This window comes from Silene latifolia, chromosome 8 (genome assembly GCF_048544455.1).
Source record: "Silene latifolia isolate original U9 population chromosome 8, ASM4854445v1, whole genome shotgun sequence".
NCBI classification, from domain to species: Eukaryota; Viridiplantae; Streptophyta; class Magnoliopsida; order Caryophyllales; family Caryophyllaceae; genus Silene; species Silene latifolia.
The window spans coordinates 24018839-24040184 of NC_133533.1; the positions used below are offsets into that span (position 1 = coordinate 24018839).

Below are 21346 nucleotides of genomic sequence, written 5' to 3' on the forward strand. Positions count from 1 at the left end.
CTAATCCACGATTCGTACTCAAGACAAAGAGCTGCAAACGGGCTGTGAACACAATTATCCATCACTTGCAGTCTTATTATCAGCTCATGGCTCACCTGGACCTGGACCTCGATTCTAATTTGATCAGACAATGTCAAATATAGTTGTTATTGATTATTTGTTTAATCTCGAGTCTGGTAGAATCAATTTCGATTCACTGGATTTTCCAGTCTTGTCCGGGTGCATGGAACTCACATATTGATTAAAATTTAAAATCAAGTCCTACAGATCCAGTTTACGTAGTCTATAGTCTACACTATAGATGCAACAACAGAATTACAAACAACAGAATTCCATCTTGTATACATGCCATGATTCTCATTAAATATTTTACAAAAAAGATCGATTTCACTAAATATAATACATAAACCATACAAAACCTCGACCAACTGATCCTATGAAAAGCTAATGTAAACAAAAACCTCGTAGGGGCAAGTCCACAACCACACTCTGGCGCGACCCCAGTAACTAGTTGAAATCCATAAATGACACTCAACACAAACGCGAGCTACAACTTGGATGCTTTCTTACACTGCTAACTGGACGACCCAAGTCGGCCAAGTTTAGGCCCCTATGGCCCTATACTTCTTTCACTTCCCCCAGAAAATAAAGGACTAGTGTGATAATACCCGGTAGAAGAGCATACACGAGTACAAGTACTAATAACATGGTTTGGCTTACATCTTTGAGATATGACTAATATATAGCAGGAATTGCAGTCTTTGAGTTATCAGGAGGTAGCAGAACACGGCTACATGATCTGGCCTTCCCCGAGTCTACATCATATGATGAAAGTAACTTTCTCTGCCATAACAAACAAAAAGACAATTAAATCAGGCTACAGCGTCCAAATTTATTTTTTTAGGGTAGGGTAGAGGGAATCATCCCCAAAATGACATTAGGATCTCGAAGAATAACCCTTTGTTTGGATAAAAGAACTTGGAGGGGAAGGAAAAGGAGGGACCATTTTCTTTATTTGGATGGTAAATTGGTTTAGAGGGAAAAAATGGAGTTGTCGGGGTGGGGTTTTCCCTTGTATAAGACGACTCCTCCTCTTTCATTTCCTGCTCCTTCTATCCGTAACTTTTGTATCCAAATAAAAAGGTTAAAAATGCGTATAACCAATGTTACACTGAGAGGCAGTGACGGTATCCTCCACAAATTAACGAATTACACATGTACAAGAAGACATGGTCCTCTTAGGCCTTGTTTGGATAGATAAAGAGGAGCGGAAGGAAGGGAGGGAGGGGGAAGGAGGTTAGAGGAGGGGGAATTCACTTCCCTCTATTGTCCTCCCCTCCCTTTCCCTCCAAATGTTCCATAGAACCTCTCGAGACCCAGATTACATAAATTGCAAATATTGCACTTTATTATCTGAATTCTAATTCTAATTCTTTTCAGGTGGAAAGAAAGTTCAAGAGTGTGTTTGGATAGCAAAAGTGGAGGGAAAGGGAGGGGAGGGGGAAGGAGGGAAGAGAAAGGGAGGCAAGGGAAGAGGAGGGCATATGGGAAGTGGGTGTTTGGATACAATTTCCTCCCAAATCTTGCCTATTGTGGAGAGATTTTGATTTGTCTTGGAGGAGGGAAAATGGATCCCTCCAAATCTCTCCCCCTCCACCCTTATTTGCTATCCAAAAAAGGGATTTTAAATCCCCTACTCTCCCTCCCTTTCTTTTCCCTCCAAATCACTCACACCCAAGGCCTTGTTTGGATAGGAAAAAAGGATGGAAAGGAAGGGGAGGGGGAAGGAGGGAACAGAAAAGAAGGGAAGGGGAGGGAAGGGAGAATGGAGGAGATGATTTTCCCTCCAAATCTTGCCTATGTTGGTGGGGAAATAATTTGCCTTGTAGGAGGGAAATGGAGGGATCCATTTTCCCTCCCCTCCAAATCCCTCTACCTTCATTTTGCTAACCAAACAATGGATTTCTCATCCTTCCAATTCCCTCCCCTCCCTTTCCCTCCAAATCCCTCAATCCAAACACACCCTAAAGAGCACACAAAATCTATAGTAATGGATGAAAAATTCACAAAATGCTAGTCCAGCCATTGAAGGACCATCCCAATCGTATATGGGATTTGAGGATGAATAATAAAACATAAACAGAAGGGGCCTTGAAAACTTACATGTTCTTCAAACTCGGGGCTCATCAAATTTTCAGATAGATTTTTGATCAGCAGTAGTACCTGGAATAGATCACCATACATCATTATTTTCTCCAAAATAATATTTGACACAGTTAAAGCTCATAAGCAAAGGTTAATTGTTTTCAAGAGCTATAAACAAGAAGACTACATACGTCTGACCCCCTTACCCCAACATTATTGGAGCCCTTGAGGCACTGCAGTAATGTTGTTGTATGGGAGCATTTACTATTCACTATTCAGGAAACAGGAAGAAAACATACCGTTTCAACATTTATCGGATCCATTCTCTTTAGCGTCTGCAAATGATCACTTGTGTCGGGGTCAAACACACTTCCAATAAAACTATAAACCTGAGCGAAATCCGGCATAGCTGCATCGATAGAAAAGAAAAGAATCAGAACTTAAAATAAAAGCACAAGTTCAAAACTTGAAACAGATTTAATAGTCAGTTGTAATAAACGCAACTGTAAGACTTTAAGAGACTCTAGATTCTATAATCAGGCATTCCCCAATTCAGGCAATCATAAGCAAGAGAACATTAATTACAATGTCAGATTGAATAATGAATACTAATAAGATGATCTTCTCATGCAGCAACCTATAATAGTATTTCTAGCCATCTTTACCCTTACACATCGGGAGTATTAAGCAAGACATTCACTACATGGACTCAACTTAAAGAAGAGGCAAGTAAATTCCATGGAATGGGAGAGAGTGAAAACGAAGTTGTCACGCCTAGTATTGGCAACAGAGCACTCAAGAGCCTCACAAACATATCTTAACACAAGATATATCCTCATATAACAAAACAAAAGATTGACTAGTCATAATTGGAGCTTTTGCTCATTTAGGCTCGACAACCCACATTTTTTGCTTATTCTAACATCCTATAGAAAAAACAGAGCGGGGTAGTTACTCAGTCAAAACAATAAGCACAAGATGCTGCAAGAGGAGGAGATCCCTAACATCGTGAAACCTGACCCGAAAACCTTAGAAGTTTTTTAGATGTTTCGAGGAAGAGCAACTACAATCATAAGGCAAGTCAGGAAAAAGAAACAACCTTTCATTCGCTTAGCCTTATCTCTTTGGACCTTAGGTCGTGCCCATGGCCAAGCATCTGCGCTTTCGTTGCTACTACTGCAACAATTTATCATTGAGTGCTTTGCCAATGTTACATCATCTGCAAGAAACACAATTCAAAATATGAGGTGAAGGCAATAATTATAATTATAATGTTGATCAGCAGCATCTAAAATAGTTAAGAGTAAATCAAGATATATAACCTAATAGATAGCCAAAAACTCATGATATACAAGTATACAACCATCCAACAATATCCTTGTTTGTCAACTTGGTCCAAAAGGTAACCCTCAGCTGCTATATCTTTTTTCTCAAAGAATCCGTACAGGTAACTACTGCTCTTGTTTTGAAGCCAAGAAAATCATTCCTAAGTGAATCATAAAATTCCTTTTTCTTTACATAAAAATCGCAGTTAATTGGAATTTTGCAAGTCCAGAACCTGATAAATGAAGAGCCATAACATCTTCTGTTCCGCGTAGAAACAAAGGAAAAACTATTATTTTACTAGCTTCAAACTAAAATAGTGCATTTTTATCTACGGAATATAAGCTTTTTCCACAGAAAAAAGAGCAGCGAAGACCTCACTTTAAACCCTTTTGAAATACCAAGTACATAGTAGTACACAAAAGCTCACGAAAGGCAAATATAAAGGGAAGTACCTCTTCCCATGTTCGATGAATCAAAAACAGGCATGGACCCAAAGCTCCATGATGATGTCGTCGAACTGCTACTTTGGCAAGTAAGCAATGATGATGGCTCCTGACAGGGAACATGTATTGGTTCAAAGACAGTAACAGGTGGGCTCTGATACTGCCAAGTAGCTTGATTAGATACAGGAGCTGCCACAAAATACAAAGAGTTTTAAGAACACCCCGTTTCAATTAGAAAAATAATCGAGTAAGAGAAACAGAGAGTTGGAGAGGCAACAAGAAACAGAATATATTGAACCCTAACCAGTTTTGGATGCCTTTTGTGGGTAAGGATGGGCAGCTTTCCTCTTTGGGCGAGGAGGGGGAACATGCTCATTGGATCCAGTCTTTTGAACTTTAAGGAAGTACTTCTGTGCGTGACTACGAATCTGCAAGAGTCAAAACCCACCCCATACAAGTCAACACTCATAATATCACAGGCACGTAGACCTAAACCTACACGGCAATCTTCTATGCGATTGCTTTGAGAGCTGCTCTAAACATTAAAGATTACACAACTTATCTATAAAAATTGAAGCATCAATGGCGGGAAGGGAGATAGTATTCCAAATGCTGATTCAGAAACTTCGAAATCATGCACACAAAGACAAAAGGAAACCCCAAGTATGAAAAATGGAGATGCAGGAAACCTCAGTAACTCTCCCTTATATTAGAATTAGATGTCAGAACAGCCACCTTGCCTGTCCCAAAATTAAAGGCAAAATAACTACTCACTGCTCAGCGTAGTCATAACGTCCTTGACACATCGGCGAGTTCGCACTCAACAACTAATTTCTCACTAGCTTAAGATTCGATAAGCATAGGAACTTCAGTAGATAAATAACAGTTGCTGTAGCACCAATGCACCATAGCTCTGATAATAGAATCATATCAGAAGACGACAAATAATTGTGCAGTCTTTTGCTCAACGGTCTATCCCCTCTTATCAGATCATTAATCTTCTTAGCACTCTACTCTAAGCCTATATCAATCAGCATAGTGAAACTAATGACTCCTCTACTTACAAGGGACACTTCAACCTATAGCTTGAAACACAGAGGCGTGTAAAACGACAAGGGCAGGTGATAACAAAGCAACTAATCAAATCAACTACACTTTGGTACCACATAGAACGACTTCCAAACACGAAAATCCAGGGCAGTGATTCAAACACAATCTGACATACTAAAAACTAAAAGTTAAACACTGACTTTAACTTAAGGGTGCAGACATATATCCGTAGTGTAACTTTCGCAACAAAGGTAGATTGGGACAGGCCGAAGGAGTTCAACAGTTTCTAGCACGTAAGTTAGTTTGAATGTTGAACATATGAGTCAATGGCTCCAAAATTGAAGTCAAAGTTGGTAACTTGAGCCACACAAGTCTTAAGCATATGCATTGGTCTGTGGTCATTTGCATTTGATTAACGTGGATCTAATTATTACAAATGCGATGCGCACCTGGATTACAGTTTTGGTACCCACAAATGCTTCAATCTTCTTCCAATCCCTATCAAATCTGAAACATAACGGGAAGGAGAATATGATTACCAACAGACAAAAACTAATAAAATTCAAACTTATTAAATCATGTGAAATTACATGTAAAATTGAAAAATCCACATCCATACTGATATAAATGGCCCGTTTTAAATTGTCAAAGTAATGAACTCTAAGATTATGTAAAACAAAAGATACGAGGAGACGAGTGTTAACCTCTTAAAGGTAAAATAGATTCATCCTATGCGAGTAACTTCTTAGTTCATAAAGCACCCCCTCAATCCTACTCTATATATATTGTTCCCATTTAACTAGTTGACCATGTTCTTTTCAACTCACATTCAGTCCAAGTCAGCTCACTTCAACTCGCTTCAATTTAGTTCATTTCACTTCACTTCAATTCACTACAGCTCATTTTAGCTGAGCTTAGCTCAACAAAACGTAAGCTCAACAAAACTTAGTTCAAAGCTACATTCAGTTCAGCCCAATTTAGTTCAGCTATATTAGGATGTAGATTCCGATGTAATTATAGTCCATACTAAATAGGAAACCTCTAGAACTCGCTTCAGTTCAGTACACTTCACTTCATATTATACTCATTTGTTTACCTTTAATCAAAATAACGCTCACAAAAAATAGAAATAAAGTAAACAAAAGTAAAAAAGGTAAACTAACGAATAGGACGGCGTGAGTAACTAATTAACAATGAAAAACGGCAACAATATAAAGGGGTTGAATTGAAGGGAGTAAAATGGAAACATACAAATGAATAGCTTCAAGAAACTTGTCATGTTCTTCATCACTCCAAGTCTCTCTACACTTGGTAATCGTGTACGGCTTCCTTACTTTCTTAACCTGATCCTCCGCCGTAACTACCACCCTCTCTCCGCCGTGAGTCGACGTCATTCCGGGCGAATCTGTGTATGATTCTTTCGATTGCGTGCGGTTAACGTTTCCTGGTACTACTAATATGAGCTCTTTTGATGGTCTAAATTGATGATGGTAATAGTGAACTCCAGAATTTATCAGTGTTTTTCTAAGAAATTAATGGGGAAATTATGTGGGAATGATGAGGTGTGTTTCTGGAAAATGAAAGTCAATAGATAGGGACACCTATTTATCGGTCCGGATTCTCTCCATTACTCGAAGACCTCCATTACTTTTGAACAGTCCGGATTGAATCTTGGGACGATCTAATGGTTGTAATTATTTCATAAAAGTAATGTTTTAATGAATGAAGAGAGAAAATATACTCCCTCATATTCACTATATTCTTCCCATTTTCTTTTTGCACAAGAAATAAGAAACTGAATTTGTACCACACAAAACACACTACCCCACATACAATTTAATTTGGACCACACAAATCAACCCAAAAAAGGAAATAGGGAAGAAAACCTGAATAATCCGAATAAGGAAATAAGGAAAAATATAGTGAATAAGAGGGAGTATTAGAATAAGAGTGTATTAGAGAGATAATAGAGAGAAAGTAATGGAAGGATCCAAATTGCCTATTTATAGAGTCAAAATCCTTTCCATTTCCTAAAAAAAAAATAGAGAGGCCATTACCTATCAACGGTCCAGATTGTATCTGGTCAACATTGAACGGTTTACGATTTATGCATAAAAATAAAGGGTTAATAGAGTATAGAAGAGATAATATTATTAAATGAGTTTGTGAGAGGAAATGGAGAGAAAAGAAATGGAGAGGATCTTTGTTGCCATTTATATGGGACAATGATAGGTGCGGTTCGCTAGTATCGAGTTTTTTTCCCGATTAATAGTTATCTATTTTTTTTTGGGTATATGAGGGTTGGCATTGGGTTGTGCTGGGCCGCGGGCCGGCCCATCGTGCCTTCCCCCAAAATTGGTCCGGCTCAGGCACATATATTGGGATGGTGGTGTCGTGTCGTGCCTGGCCCACTCACCCAAACCCTCACCACGGCTCGCTCCTGGCACGCCCAGTTTCGTGCTCGGGTCGTGCCTGACCCATGGGCTAATCGTGCCTGGCACGTGGACCGGCCCAATAGCCTTACTATTTTTTCTAAATACTTTTTTATTTATATAAATAATGAATATTAATGATTTAAATATACGTTTTATTAAATATTAATGTACTTGATGTCTTGATTAGTTGATTACTTATATTTTTAATGTACTAGATTTAATTAAATAATTAAAAAATAATATTGAAAAAAAGAATTTAATTAAATAACTACAAAGGGGGCCAAATCTCGTGCCGTGCCTGAGCCTGGGCACGTGAATTCCCAAAAAACGCACTCGCGGTCCGCCTCCAACCCGTTCGTGTTGTGCCCGTGCCGTCAGTATTATTCATCCGTGCCGTGCCCGTGCCACTCACCTTAGCCCGGCCCGGATTGCCATCTCTAGGTATATCAATCAATTGTTATTATTTTCATTATTGGCATATTTTTGTGGGTCTTTCCATATGCAAGTGAGAGATGAATGATTTCTGTGGTTCAAAAGCATTCTCACATATTTTTTTGGGTGGCGCTCATTTATGGACGGGTTTTTACTTTTTCATGGACGGAAATGACTATTTTACCCCTTTTATTACATTCCCCCAATTTTCATTTTTCTCGCTCTATATTCAATTCTCCTTGATTCCACGGCCTCCCTCTCCCACGCACTTCCGCCACCACCTAATTGCCAATGCCTTTTCTGGCCTCAGCTAGCCGCCAACCACCGCCTCCTTTCCTCGCTTCTTTTGACGACGACGCCCACCACATTAAAGCCCAAACCATCATTCACCATCCACAACCGTCAATGGGATCCGGTCAAGCATCACCGACAGCTGCACGGCTGCACCGTCAAACGCTAGTTCGTCATCTTCTATTGTAAGAATCAGAAAATGTGTTCATATCATAAAGAGGTGTAGTTTTAACAGCAGCAATGCTGCAAACAGGCCTACTCATACGCAAAGTTATTCCGGTACTATCAAAAGACTATCATGTCATAACATTTGATTGGTTAGGTAATCTTTTTTTTCTGAATTTAACCAAAAGTCTCCGTTTCTATTAATCACAACCAACATCGACGACAGTTTAAACAAACCCTAATTTAATTAGGGTACATCAATTTCTTAATTTGATATAATATAATTAATATAATTAAGAATTAGACTTATGAGAATTAGCATCCATAATTGTGTAATTTGACGGATTTAATTAATTTTTTAGAATTTAATTAATTTTGTGAGGGGAAAATTAGAGAGGATTGGGCAAAGGGCATAGTGTGGAAAAATAATGGAAAAAAAATTCATGAATGAGTAAAACACGTACATGAATGAGCAACTACGAGTTTTTTAATCTTTGTGTCAAAAGTAATAGATAACTATTGAGTGAAACGAGAGAAGTATATATATAGGCAATGAAATTAACCGGTGTTTTAGCGAGATATTTCAAGTAGGTTATTTGATCAAACTAATTTATTTGACCAAAATTTTAGCAACCTTTTGGCAACTAGCTTATATAACCAAATAAGTAATCTGAAATGAAATAATGTATGGGTTAGCATTTGAGAAGTAACCTACTTGATTCAAATTTATCTTCTCTTTTTATCCCTTCAATTTACAAAACTAAATAATTATTATATCTTTTTACTTCATTTCACACAAAATAACTACCTTTTTAGCTAGTTGGCTAAACATTTTTATCCAATCAGTTACCTTATCATTTCTTAATTTTCAGCTATCTTATCCGTTATATTTTTTCAGGTTTCAGCTAGTTTTATTAAACAGAATCTAAGACTTAAGACTGGGGCATCGTAAGTTATGACAATTGTCACGGGTTTAAATCTCCTTCCTTATTACTCTATCTTAGTCACTCATTTCTCGTAATACCCCATAATTTCTAAGGCTGCACTCGGTCGAGTACTCGACCGAGTGAGGGACCGAGTGAGGGACCGAGTAACAGATGGTCTTTTATACTAGCTCCTGAATGAGTCACTCTGCCACGTGGCTGGTGCACTCGACCGAGTGGAGGCTCACTAGACCGAGTGCCACCGAGCACTCGATCGAGTGACCTGTCGATGTCCCTATTTTCGCTTGTAAGCATGGTAGGTGGACCTTATCTCTTTTAAACTCTCTTTTCGGATTTTTCCCTCATTTCTTCACGAAACCTTATCCTCATATCTTCAAAGATCCCACAAAATACTCTCAAATCTTATCCTCAAGATTTTCACCATACTTACGAAGATTTGTTTCCTAATTCTTGTTCTTGCTCATTTGTTTACACTTGTAACTATACTCTTATCCTTTTCTTCATTCTTAATTAGTAAACCCTAGTTTAATTAGTATGTTGTCTTATGGGATTTTAATTAGGATTTTGACGAATTAAGTGGGTTAATTAAGGGATTAATTAATATTATTATTGTTGTAGTGTTTTGGTAAATTTCTACCAATTTAGGGTTAAAGCGGTCTTAGCGTTAGGTCTATGTTATGATTTGAATGATTGTTGTATGTTATCCTGTATGAACGACGTAAACAAAGAACACAAGCAATTTTGGTGACGCGGAAAACCCGATGTGGGAAACAACCGCGGGGGGAGACGGAATCCCACCAATATTTTCACTATAATTCGGGAGGAAATACAGTTCGTACGTTTGCTATGAGTGCTAGGGTGTAGTTCTCGTATTTTCTGATGATCTTTCTTCTTTGCATTGAAGCTCTTTATATAGGGGAGCTCGTTGGGCTAGGGTTTCTTGCTTTCCTTCCAAGTTATTCCTAATTTGATACTGGGTAGGACTTTCCTTCTTCGGATCTCGCAAGATGTTGGACTCTCACAAGCTTCTCCCGCGTAGATCAAAGCCCACATCCTGCGCTGCTTGCTGATGCTGGCACCCTGACTCCCTGATATCCTGCATCCCGTAACGCTTCCAGGTCTGCTGCCCCAAGTCAGCCCATATCCAGATTTTGGGCCTAACAGTTTGCCCCCAATTTTCTGCGAAAAGTGCAACCCTAATTATTTGAGCGGGAAATTGCAGTGTATCGTTGAGTGACTTCTCGCATACTCCATTTCAATTCACATTTCTCCAAAACCCCAACTACCCACTCCTATTTAATCTCACCCGCCCACCATTCTCTCTTTCATCATCATTTCGTCTCCTTAAACCCTTCAAATTTCCGTCTCCCCAAATCCCTTCTCGTCAACGTCCTTTCACCGTCTGCGCCGCCTCCTCCTGTCTTCCCAGGTACTTCTGCTTCTCTCTCCTCGTTTATCATGGCTAAAACCCGTTTAACATCATCCTCCTCCACCACCATCGACCTCGAAAACGATGACTTCCCTTCACAGGGAGTCCTCAAAAGACCGCATTCCGGCGACTCCCACCTAACCCAAGAGGATATACCTAGGATCAAAGCTCTGCTTGGGTTGGGTGATGATGTGGTGATCCTCATCCCCAAACCTCGGCCGTAGCGAGACGCCTTCCGCGCGGGGTGGATCTGCTTGTATACTTATCCCTTCGCCCTTGGCCTTAGATTCCCTTTTTCCCTGATGATTCAAGAGTTCATTCGTTTGAACTCCCTACCCATGGCCCAAATCGCCCCTTATGCATGGAGAATCCTTTTGTCCACCGTTGCTCTGAACAACAGCCTGGGCGCTGAGATTGGGTTATCAGATCTGGCCCATAGGTTTGAGTGTAGGTCACTGGGGCACGGCCAATATACTTTCAGGACCGTGGAGAAGACTGAAAACTTCCTCCAGTCGGCTGCTAAAGGGAAGGACGATGGGTGGTATGAGGATTTTTTCTATGTCAAGCTTGATTCTCTTCCCATTCATGCTGATTACTTGTTCGAGCGCTGGATTTTTGCTAAGAGTAAGTATATTTTGCATATCCATTTTTTATTGTTCTTGTCACTTACTGTTCTTACTCTTTGATCTGATGCAGAACTCACGAACCCCGAGAAATCCGAAGACTAGGATACTTCTGTTGCCAAGCTCTTTTCCATCCCTGAAGACCGCAGGCTGTTTCCCCTTTTGCTCTCTGGCTTAGCCGACTCTGCTACCGAAGAAACCATGTCTTCTGGTAAACACCCTCAAATCTCTTGGAATCTCTTGCCTCCACTGGTTCTTTATTCTGATCCCCTGCGTTCTTGTGCCCCTGCAGGAACTGCTAGACCGTCTGCCTCTGAGATCCTGATGCGCCATGCCAGGAAGAGAACTGCTGATTCCTCTAACTCCCCTGCCTCCTCAAGAAGGAGATCCTCCTCCAGACCTGCTCCAGAGCCCATCAAAGTGACCCCAATATCGCGTGCACCTGGGTCCCCTGTTCATACTGACGAGCTGCTGCTACGCCTCCCTGCTGAGTTTGGGGACGCTGACCGTGGCAACTACTGGCCTGCACTGGAAAGGCTTCTGACCCCGGCTTGCTCTAGGGCGTTTGATTCGACTGCCCCTCAGGAAATGACCGACCTGGCCACGGAACACTGCTTCCTGGTGAGTCTCTTTCCACTGTTTCTTCTCTTCCTTTGCCCTTGTGCTTCTATGACTAACGTTTTTTTTATTGCAGTCTCTCCAATCCTCCCTCTATCTCGGTAAGATGTTGCAGAGGGCCAAGATTGAATGTCTGGCCTCTGTGGGGAAGAACAAGGAGCTCACAGCCACCTGCGCTAAGTTGAGGGAGCAGCTCCATGCGGCCTTAAAGGAGGAGGCAGCTAAAGACCAGCTGGCGAGGACCCAGGAGGCTAACTGCGTTCTAACTGCCGGGCTGACAAAGGCAGAGGCCCGTGCTGAAGAGATGGCTGAGCTAGCCAAAAATGTGGGTGCCTATACTGCTTTTGAGGGGCGGATTGACTGCATCCGTGCTTATACCGAGGGGAGGCACACGTCCTGGAACCTGGAGGAGGAGCTGACAGAGTTTGCTCGTGCATTTCCTAATGGCATGGACCTGAGCGCCCTGTTTCCTCCTGAAGCTGAAGCTGCTAACCCGGAGCCTGAGTATACAGCCATGGATATTTCTGGAGCCATCTCTGGGACTGTCGAGGATATCCTGGCTGGGGAGACTGGTGATGGTGCCACTGCAACTCCTGAGGCTGTTCAGGCACCTGCAACGGAGAAGCAAACAGAGCATGGGGAGCAGAGCAATGGTCAGGAAGCAGTTATCAAGAGGATTGACCTCTCTTAAATTTTATTTCAAATTATCTGGGGACTTGGCCCTGTGTGGCGCAAGTTTTGTAAAAAACTCTTTTTCATTTTCTTTCTTGTTTTGGTCCGTTTTGTGCCTGCCGGTGTGCAGGTTTTGAACTTTTAATGGCGCCTGCTAAAGGTAGCAGGTGCCCTAACTTAAAGTAGCTCTGGGCCCAGGTTTCTAGGCCCTACTTTTGTTATACTTGCGTTTTGCAATTGATTTCTGGAGTTTTGATTCCACATAGATATACCCAGGAAGCTGGCCTGGCTCCAGGCGCACAACTCCTGTTTCTGGCGACAGACTTTTGATAACATATTTTACCCATGACGTAAAATATCTTATCACTAGGGTTGGCTGATTAGAGCGTACCTCCATTGAATGTTTCTGAATAACAAGGAATGTTGCGTTCCTTGTGGTTCCAGACGTTTGAAATCCGTGCGTGCACCCATTGATCTACGACATAGCTATGGAATTACTGAGTTAACGTTAAGGTATGGGTGGTCTTAGTATGCCAAACCCTGCGCGCTACCTCGGCGTATGCTCTCCATGTGGCTTGACTTAAGATAAACGTCTTCGTAGCCTCACATGGCAGGCGCTGGACCCTCAAAGTGTGCCTCATCTGATAAGTAACCAACATTAGTACCAAAGCCTTTCTTCGTAGAAGCATTATAAAGTCCAAAGTAGTGCAAATTACCTGGTGCTATCTCATGGTGTTCCAGGGCAACACTTGGATCCAGGAAGCCACAGCCTGGACTATTCGGTTTAAAAACGACTCTTTCTGACTTCAAAAAAGAAAAACTAAAAGAAAAAAGTTTTTTGAAACACGCTAACACCTAAAGCATATACTAACCCCCACCCGTTTTTTTTTTTGCTTCACGGACTTTCGAAAGGTCCTTTGTACACTCAAGTTTTGGCACTTTGTCAGACAAAGTACCGTTTCAAGTGACGGATGTTCCAGTGTTTATCCAGGATCTGACCGTGCATGGTCATCAACCTGTATGCCCCATTCTTGATAATGCTTTCGACCTGATATGGCCCTTCCCATTTGTAGGCAAACTTGCCTGCTTTGTGGTTCTTGGTATTTTCGAATACCCTTCTGAGTACTAGGTCCCCTACTTCAAGGGTCCTGATCTTAACATTCTTGGTATATGTCCTTGCTATGGATTGTTTATACGATGCCATACGTATGTAAGCACTTTCTCGCAGCTCATCAACGGTATCCAGGCTCCTAGCCATTTCGACTTTGTTTCGTTTCGCCGTGCCGACGACCGATATCGTGCGTGGGTACCTAACTTCGAGGGTATCACTGCCTCCGCTCCGTATACAAGGCTAAACGGAGTTTGACCTGTTGCCATTTTCGGCGTTGTTCTGTCTGACCAGAGTACCAGTGGTAGTTCATCTTCCCATTTTCCCCCCAACTCTTCCAGCCGTTTTCTGAGGTTCTCCACAATGATTTTATTGCTGGACTCGGCTTGGCCGTTGGTTTGTGGATATCTGGGGGCTGACTTTCTCAGTGTTATGTTCCATCGTGCACAGAAGCCCTCGGTGTTACCTGATATGAACTGGGACCCATTATTTCATATGATCTCGGATGGTATCCCAAATCTGCTTATGATGTTGCGCTTGATGAAAGAGATCACCTGCTGCTCTTTCACCTCTGTCATTGCCTCTGCTTCAATCCACTTTGAGAAGTAGTCGGTCATAACTAGCATATATACTCTGTTTCCTGGAGCCCTGGGCAGCTTACCCACTATGTCCATGCCCCACATCATGAATGGCCATGGAGAGATAATCGGATGCATTGGTTTTGCTGGTTGGTGGATTGCTGGAGCCGCCTTTTGACATGACTCACAGCGTTTGGCATGATTTACGGCGTCTGCGCGCATGGTGGGCCAGAAATACCCCTGTCTCAAGATTTTGTTTGACAGACTTCGCCCTCCAGCGTGGTTCCCGCATTCTCCATCGTGCACATCTTACAAAAGATCTTTTCTCGCTTCCTCTTTGCTTAAGCACCGAGGCATGGTCCCGCCAATGACTTTCAAGAGAATATTATCAATCATGATATATCTGGAAGCTTTTATTCTGAAACTTTGTGCTTCCTTTCTGTCTTCAGGGAGTGTCCCATCCCTTAGCCAATTTAGGTATGGAACCCTCCAATCTGCATCCTGCTGTCCCACTGTGGAAACCAGCGTTCTGGCTCCCTGTGCACACTGTATGCGTACATCCTTTTCTACTGGATCCTGATCTGGCTCCTTTTGGATGGCTGGGGTCAACACATGGGTAATCGGTATGTTTGACAGTTCTGTGGGCTGGAAGGTTGCCCCCAACGTTGCTAGGGCGTCTGCCTCCACGTTCTGATCCCGTGGCACCTGAGTTATCTTGAATGTCCTAAACTTTGATTTTTGCTCTGTGGCTATCTTCAAGTAGGCTATCATCTTCGAATCTCGTGCCACATATTCGTTGTTCACATGATTTACCACAAGTAAGGAGTCACTATACACCCTCAGGTTCCTTACCTTGAGCCCTGACGCCATCTGCATCCCAAGTATAAGGGCTTCATACTCGGCCTCGTTGTTGGTTGCCTTGAATTCACACCTAATAGCTTGTACTATCATATCTCCTTTAGAGATCGCAGAACCAAACACACACCAGCCCCTCTTGCATTTGAGGCTCCGTCAATATACAGGGTCCCTATCTCATCATCCTGACTCCCCATTATTGTCAGCATTCCTTCTTCTGCCTCCCCACGGGTAGCAGGGCAGAAGTCAGAGACGAAATCTGCTAGGGCTTGGGATTTTATCGCCGTTCTGGGTTCGAATTGCAAGTCATAGCCACTAAGATGTACCGACCATTTAGTCATTCTGTCCGAAAGTTCAGGCTTCCTCATAATAGTCTTTAGCGGGTAGTTGGTTATTACATGGATGGTGTGAGATTCAAAGTACGGCATAGATTTATAAGAAGCGAAGAACAAAGCTAATGCTAGTTTCTCAAAGGAAGTGTACCTGGTCTCTGCAGGAAGCAGAGACTTGCTAATGTAATACACGGGGTGCTGCACTCCTTCTTGCTCTTTGACCAAGACTGCCCTTACAGCTGCTTCTGTGACGGATAGGTACAGGAATAGTGGCTCCCCTTGCTCCGGCTTTGCGAGTAGCGGCGGCGTGCTTAGGTAGCTTTTGAGTTCCGCGAATGCTTTTTCATGTTCTTTAGTCCACTCGAATTTCTTGACTCTTCCTCAGTATATCATAGAACAGCTTGCACCTGTCTGAAGCCCTTGATATGAACCTGTTTAGGGCCGCCACCTTCCCTGCCAGCCTTTGTACATCCTTTGGCTTTTGGGGAGATTCCAGCTGGAGTATTGCTTTTTTCTGTTCCTTGCTTGCTTCAATTCCCCTCTGGGTCACCATATACCCTAAGAATTTTCCTGAAGATACCCCAAACGAGCACTTGGATGGATTAAGTTTCATTTTAAACTCCCTTAACGTCTGGAAGGTATCTGCCAAGTGCTCCATGTGCATTTCTGCTTTTCTAGACTTCACCACCATGTCGTCGATGTATACTTCCATGGTCTTTCCTATTTGCTGTTTGAACAATTTATTTACCAACCGTTGATAAGTGGACCCGGCGTTCTTTAGGCCAAAGGGCATGACCTTGTGAAGGAATGGTCTCCCAAGAATAATAGGTACTTGTGAGTCTTCGGCCATATCCATAACAATGAAATCAACTGGAATAAAATACTTCCCTACTCTAACTGATATATCCTTTACGACACCCATAGGCCTCTTTAAAGATCTATCAGCCATTTGCAATGTCATATTAGTGATACGTAGTTGCCCATATTTAATTTTTTGCATATATAATACGGCATGGCACTAACACTAGCCCTTAAATCGCAAAAGGCTTTATCTATAGCATTACTACCAATATGACAAGGGATAGAAAAACTCTTCGGATCCTTAAGCTTGGGTGGTGAGTTAGCTTGTAATGCGGCTGCGCACTCTTGAGCGAATACCACCGTCTCAACTTCATCAAAAGACCACTTTTTTGATAAGATTTCTTTCAAAAACTTAGCATACGCAGGCACTTGAGTTACCAATTCAGTAAATGGCATACTCACTTGAAGATTCTTCACTACCTCCATGAACCTCCCGAACTGTTGTTCAAGCTTAGATTTTTGCAATCGTTGAGGAAAAGGTTGTTGAATTTTAATTGGGTCGGCTTATTTTGCTTTGGTAGTCGTTTTAGAAGCACCGTCGTCAGTTATAGGGTGTACTCGATCGAGTCCAGTAGTCACTCGATCGAGGATCCTATTTTTATTCCAATGCCGTAGCTGAAACACGTTATGAGGGGTGTTCTCGATCGAGCCCGGGTTGTACTCGATCGAGTACTGTGGTTCCTCGATCAATCCTGTTGGGGCTTGATCGAGTACTCACGTCTTTCCTCCTTTTTTCGTCTTTTTACTTATCCCGTGTTTGATTCTTGCAAAATTCTTTCTCATCATCACTCAACTCGAGATTACCCAATCCCTTAGGATGCTTATAAGGGACTTCCTCTTCATCAATGGGCACATCTAGACTTTGATAAATGGTACCTCTTCTCAAAGAAATAGCTTTAACTTGCTCATGTGCTTGCTTACCTTGGGGAGGAAAATTTCTGGGCTGTTTTGATGGATTTTGAACCGCGAACTGAGCAACTTGAGTGTCTAGCATCTTATTATGGGCAATAAGTTCAGAAATTTGAGCCGTTTTCTTTTGTTGAATTAGTAAAGTTTGTTGCAACAAAGATTTCATCTCCGCCATGTCATTGTTAAGGGCTTGTGGAGGAGGTTGCATTTGTTGAAAGCTTCATTTATTTTGCCTAAAAAAATTCCCTTGTGGTTGATTACCATGATTTTAGGGAATAATATAGGCATTCTGCTGTGGGGCTTGAGCAAATACATTCTGACTCCTTTCAGGGAAGAAGTTAGAATAGGGAGTACCTTACTAGAAAGACTGGATTGGAGTATGGAGTGTTGGAGTTGAGACGGGTTTGATGTTTGCGAGGTGCGTCCTCGGCTGAGTGGAGTCACTTGTGGGAGTGGCTTCACGCCCTTGATTCGCCCTTTGTGGAACCTGCCACAAGAGGGGATGTACACATTAATGAACATGGGTTATCGGTCGTGTGATTAGCGGGGCTTAGGTGGGCAAGGTTGCGGTCTCCCATTGGCAGGGCTACACATTTTAGTGTGTAGTCAGTTATGAGATGTGATTGGGAGTTGGAGATGGTTTGTGGAACAACTTTTTACCTTTGTTGCACTTTGTCTTATTTTGATTATGCAGTGAACTGACCCCGTTGTTGTTTTGTAAATCTGTGGTGATCCATTCAGGGATGGTGAGCAGATTGTGACAGATGATGATGGTCTTTAGCTATGGGGACGAGATGGGGAGTCATCACTTCGAGTCTAGCTTCCGCTGTTACAATATTAGCTGTTTTACTTTCAGTTGTTGAGATTAGTAGACACTTGTTTTGATTTGGTTTTGGAACTATGTAACTTTAACTTATATATACGTTAATAAATGTTGTGGAATGGGTTCTTTTGATATACTATCCTCGGGCAACCGAGATAGTAACAGTCTCTCAAGCTAGGGTGGTCCTCTCATGCGAGGGTGTGTAGACACCTCGTTTCTGCACCCCTCGCAAACCACCCGGTGATGATTGGGCCGCATGTTTGATTCGCGGAACGATTTGTGACAGTTCGTAAGATTATCGTCAAGTGATTGCTCAAATACAAATATCAACCTCTTAGTTGTCATCTACGCGCCGATACGGTCGTTTTGGCAGTAATTAGAGTACATTCGGAGTCCGGGTCAAAAACCGTCTCCATTTTCTGATAGCTGTTAAATCCCGAGTCAGAATGTTCTGGAATGTTCCGGATATTTCTATTCCATATTTCACAAATTTTATCTTTTGGCAAACAATATCCCGTAATATTCAAAAGATAATCGAATTAAATCCGTCCTACCATAACTTGAACACGGAAATCTTTCTTAAACAGGAGGAAACCTCCTGGGAACAGACGCACAGTCTTTGCGCCTCTTCCAAGAGACGCAGTGGTCGCCGCGCCTCTTCCCAGCCCTTCTTTGCATGATTTACGTATCTTTTTTATATCTTTCCGAGATTCACTTCCAAAGAGTCTCCGAAACCCTATTCCTTCACGTGATTAGTATAAATAGGAGCTTTCGTTCCTCATATTTCTCACGCGAGTGTCCGCCCTTCTCTTCTCCCTTTGCATTCTAGACTTCGTTCTTACTAATTGGCGCCTACGTGCTTGGACCTCCGACCACGTAAGCTCGGATCTTTCCGGGTACCAGCCTTTCCGTTGCATGACCGACCAATTTGACCACTACACTCAATCAATCTAATTAATCAATCTGTTTAAATCGTTTTCCTCTTTCGAGGGCACTCTTTCCTTGCATTCGCGTCGAGCATCACTAATCGATCTTCTTAGTTCTTCTCGTTCCGTCAACATGTAAGTCTGAGGGTGTAATAATTCTCTTTTATTTATTGTATTTTAATTATTGCATAACAATTGTAAGATTTATGTCGGAAACACCATTAAAATCGATTTCTACAAACCGTCTTTTAAAACTGCTTTTGCGGATTTCCAAGAGAGACGTCGAGAAAAGACGCAAAGAATCGCCGCGCCTCTTCGAAGGAGCGCAGCACTGCTGCCGCCTCTTCGTGAGGTTGCCGCAGATTCTCGCTTCTTTTCTTCTTCTTCGCCCCTCTCGTAATTCGTCTTTCGTTTTTATTTGCTTTCAACTGTCGTCTGTTAATTTGTTCACATAATCATTAATAAATTATTCATTCATCATTAATGTGTTTTATTCATTATTGTTCCGACTTAAATCCCTCATAATTCATATTTGCGGGTTTTCGTCATTAATATTCAATTCGAGTTTTGGGGATTCAATTCATTCATATTGAGTTTCTGGAATTCGTTGTTGATAAATTTGCATCTGTTTATTTATTGTTCATCACTAATTCGTCATCATTCATCGTGTTTAATTTAATTAATCCGGTTCGTTAGTTTAATTAGTTGTTCATTAACATCGACCCTTCACATAATTAATCCGTCTTATTTCCGTCTCATCCATGTTTTACTGTTTTTATGACCCAATCACATGTTAAATAATCCATTAATCACTTTCATCCGAGTCTAAAATCGCAATCAACCCATTAATTTACCAATTAACATTAACGGTTTGCGATTCGCCACAAATGGAGAACTCACCCTTGGGAACAGACGCAAAGAATCGCGCCGCTCTTCTTCCAAAGGGCGCAGATCTGCCGCGCTGTTCGTGATGAGTTCTGTCTCTGAACTCCTTTTCTGCCTTGACCTAGTTTAACTAGCTACGTGTTAACTAACTAATATCCGTATTATCACGCTAATTCCTGTTCGCATTTCTTTATTTTTATTTTCTTATTCCTTTCATCAAATTATCCGTTTTAAAGGTATTTCCGACATAAATCGCCTATTCCAATGTAATTATTGTAGTTTATATTTATTATTATTGTATTTTGTATCATTTGTATGGTTCACATGTAAATCAACAATTAAATCCAACTTCGACCCAATTGTTTGCTAATTAATTGTCAACCGACCTAGTAAATTTTCATATGTTAGGATTAATCTGTGGATGTTGCATTGCATGCATATAGCCGACGATATATCAAGTACGAATAACTTCCCTAATCATTAGTAGAGGCCGCTATCGAGGCGGGCGGGATTAGGTGTTCGATCAAAAGAGCTTTCTAATACGTACCCTCACCCCTTACTCCAGATCTCCGTGAGCACCCGTGTTCATTGGCATCCACGAGAGTCATTCTAGACATAGAATGCTAAGGGTAACGATTGCTTAGTGTTCATGTCACTACTTTGTGTCTTGACATGACACGAGGTATTCGAACGGTTCCAATTTCCCATAAAAATTGGTGGCGACTCCATACAAAATGCAAACGCTTGTTTTCGAGCCCCTTCACTCCAAGCGCCCCGTGGCGGCCCGCGTCCACGTTTGGCGACTCCACTGGGGATTATACACTTACGTGTAGCTAGGGTGAAACTTGAACAAGGTTAGGGAATAAGTTTGTACAAGACAATTGTCGGTTTTCATAACTCGGTCTTCCTAGACCGTTTAATTCGGCCTTCCTAGGCCCAACCCAACCCTTTCGACCAATCGTCCCGTCTAAACGGTCCTAATTCTTATTTGGGCCTAAGGATGGATAGCGATTGACGTCATCCATACCATGATACTTACTCTTGTTTGTATCAAGGGCCTTCACTACTTGAGGAAATGGACTAGGAATCGGCCTTACTCTTGTTTGGCACGAGCCTCTCCACAGACTTCGGGTTTGATGGTTCGGTATGGCAACCCACCCTTTAAACCAAAACCCTTTTAAATGCACTCAGCATCCCGTTATAATGCTTGTATAAATGTGTAAACCTTATGTGATCACCATTTCTGAATAAAACCATGACGAATTTTCAAAAAATCAAAACCCGTTTTTTCAATCAAGAATTTCGAAAATAGGGCCTTTAATTAGTACAAAATCCGGTCAAAACTCTGTCCGTTTGTCGTGTCAAAATTCGGGTCACAAGCCCATTTCAAACCTCACTTCGAGTCCACTCCTACAACTACACTACAGTTGGCTAGGACACACATTTCAAAGACCTTGTCTTTCTTCAAAACTCACTTAACACAAGTGGCACACACC

The 21346-nt window shown here is 41.8% G+C and overlaps 2 protein-coding genes across 2 annotated transcripts; both read right to left on the reverse strand.

Moving 5' to 3' along the window:
• Positions 1 to 315: 315 nt before the first annotated feature.
• LOC141596578 (protein REVEILLE 5-like) lies at positions 316 to 6557 on the reverse strand. The gene is made up of 8 exons (XM_074416780.1): positions 6216 to 6557; positions 5414 to 5471; positions 4219 to 4342; positions 3924 to 4103; positions 3245 to 3364; positions 2445 to 2554; positions 2164 to 2223; positions 316 to 843 (listed from the first exon to the last, which is right to left on the reverse strand). The coding sequence occupies exons 1-8, from the start codon at positions 6356 to 6358 to the stop codon at positions 736 to 738; spliced, it is 903 nt and encodes a 300-aa protein (XP_074272881.1). The 5' UTR covers positions 6359 to 6557; the 3' UTR covers positions 316 to 735.
• Positions 6558 to 14568: 8011 nt separating this feature from the next.
• LOC141594863 (uncharacterized) lies at positions 14569 to 15210 on the reverse strand. The gene has a single exon (XM_074414850.1). The coding sequence runs from the start codon at positions 15208 to 15210 to the stop codon at positions 14569 to 14571; it is 642 nt and encodes a 213-aa protein (XP_074270951.1).
• Between the last annotated feature and the right edge of the window lie 6136 nt (positions 15211 to 21346).

Bases quoted from the DNA above. Each gene is read 5' to 3' on its own strand.
- LOC141596578 (XM_074416780.1), bottom strand. From the start codon at position 6,358: ATGACGTCGACTCACGGCGGAGAGAGGGTGGTAGTTACGGCGGAGGAT. The intron at 2,224-2,444 runs GTATGTTTTCTT...GATCTATTCCAG, and splicing joins ATCCGATAAATGTTGAAACG to GTACTACTGCTGATCAAAAA. The intron at 844-2,163 runs GTAAGTTTTCAA...TTGTTATGGCAG, and splicing joins GCCCCGAGTTTGAAGAACAT to AGAAAGTTACTTTCATCATA.
- LOC141594863 (XM_074414850.1), bottom strand. From the start codon at position 15,210: ATGATAGTACAAGCTATTAGGTGTGAATTCAAGGCAACCAACAACGAG.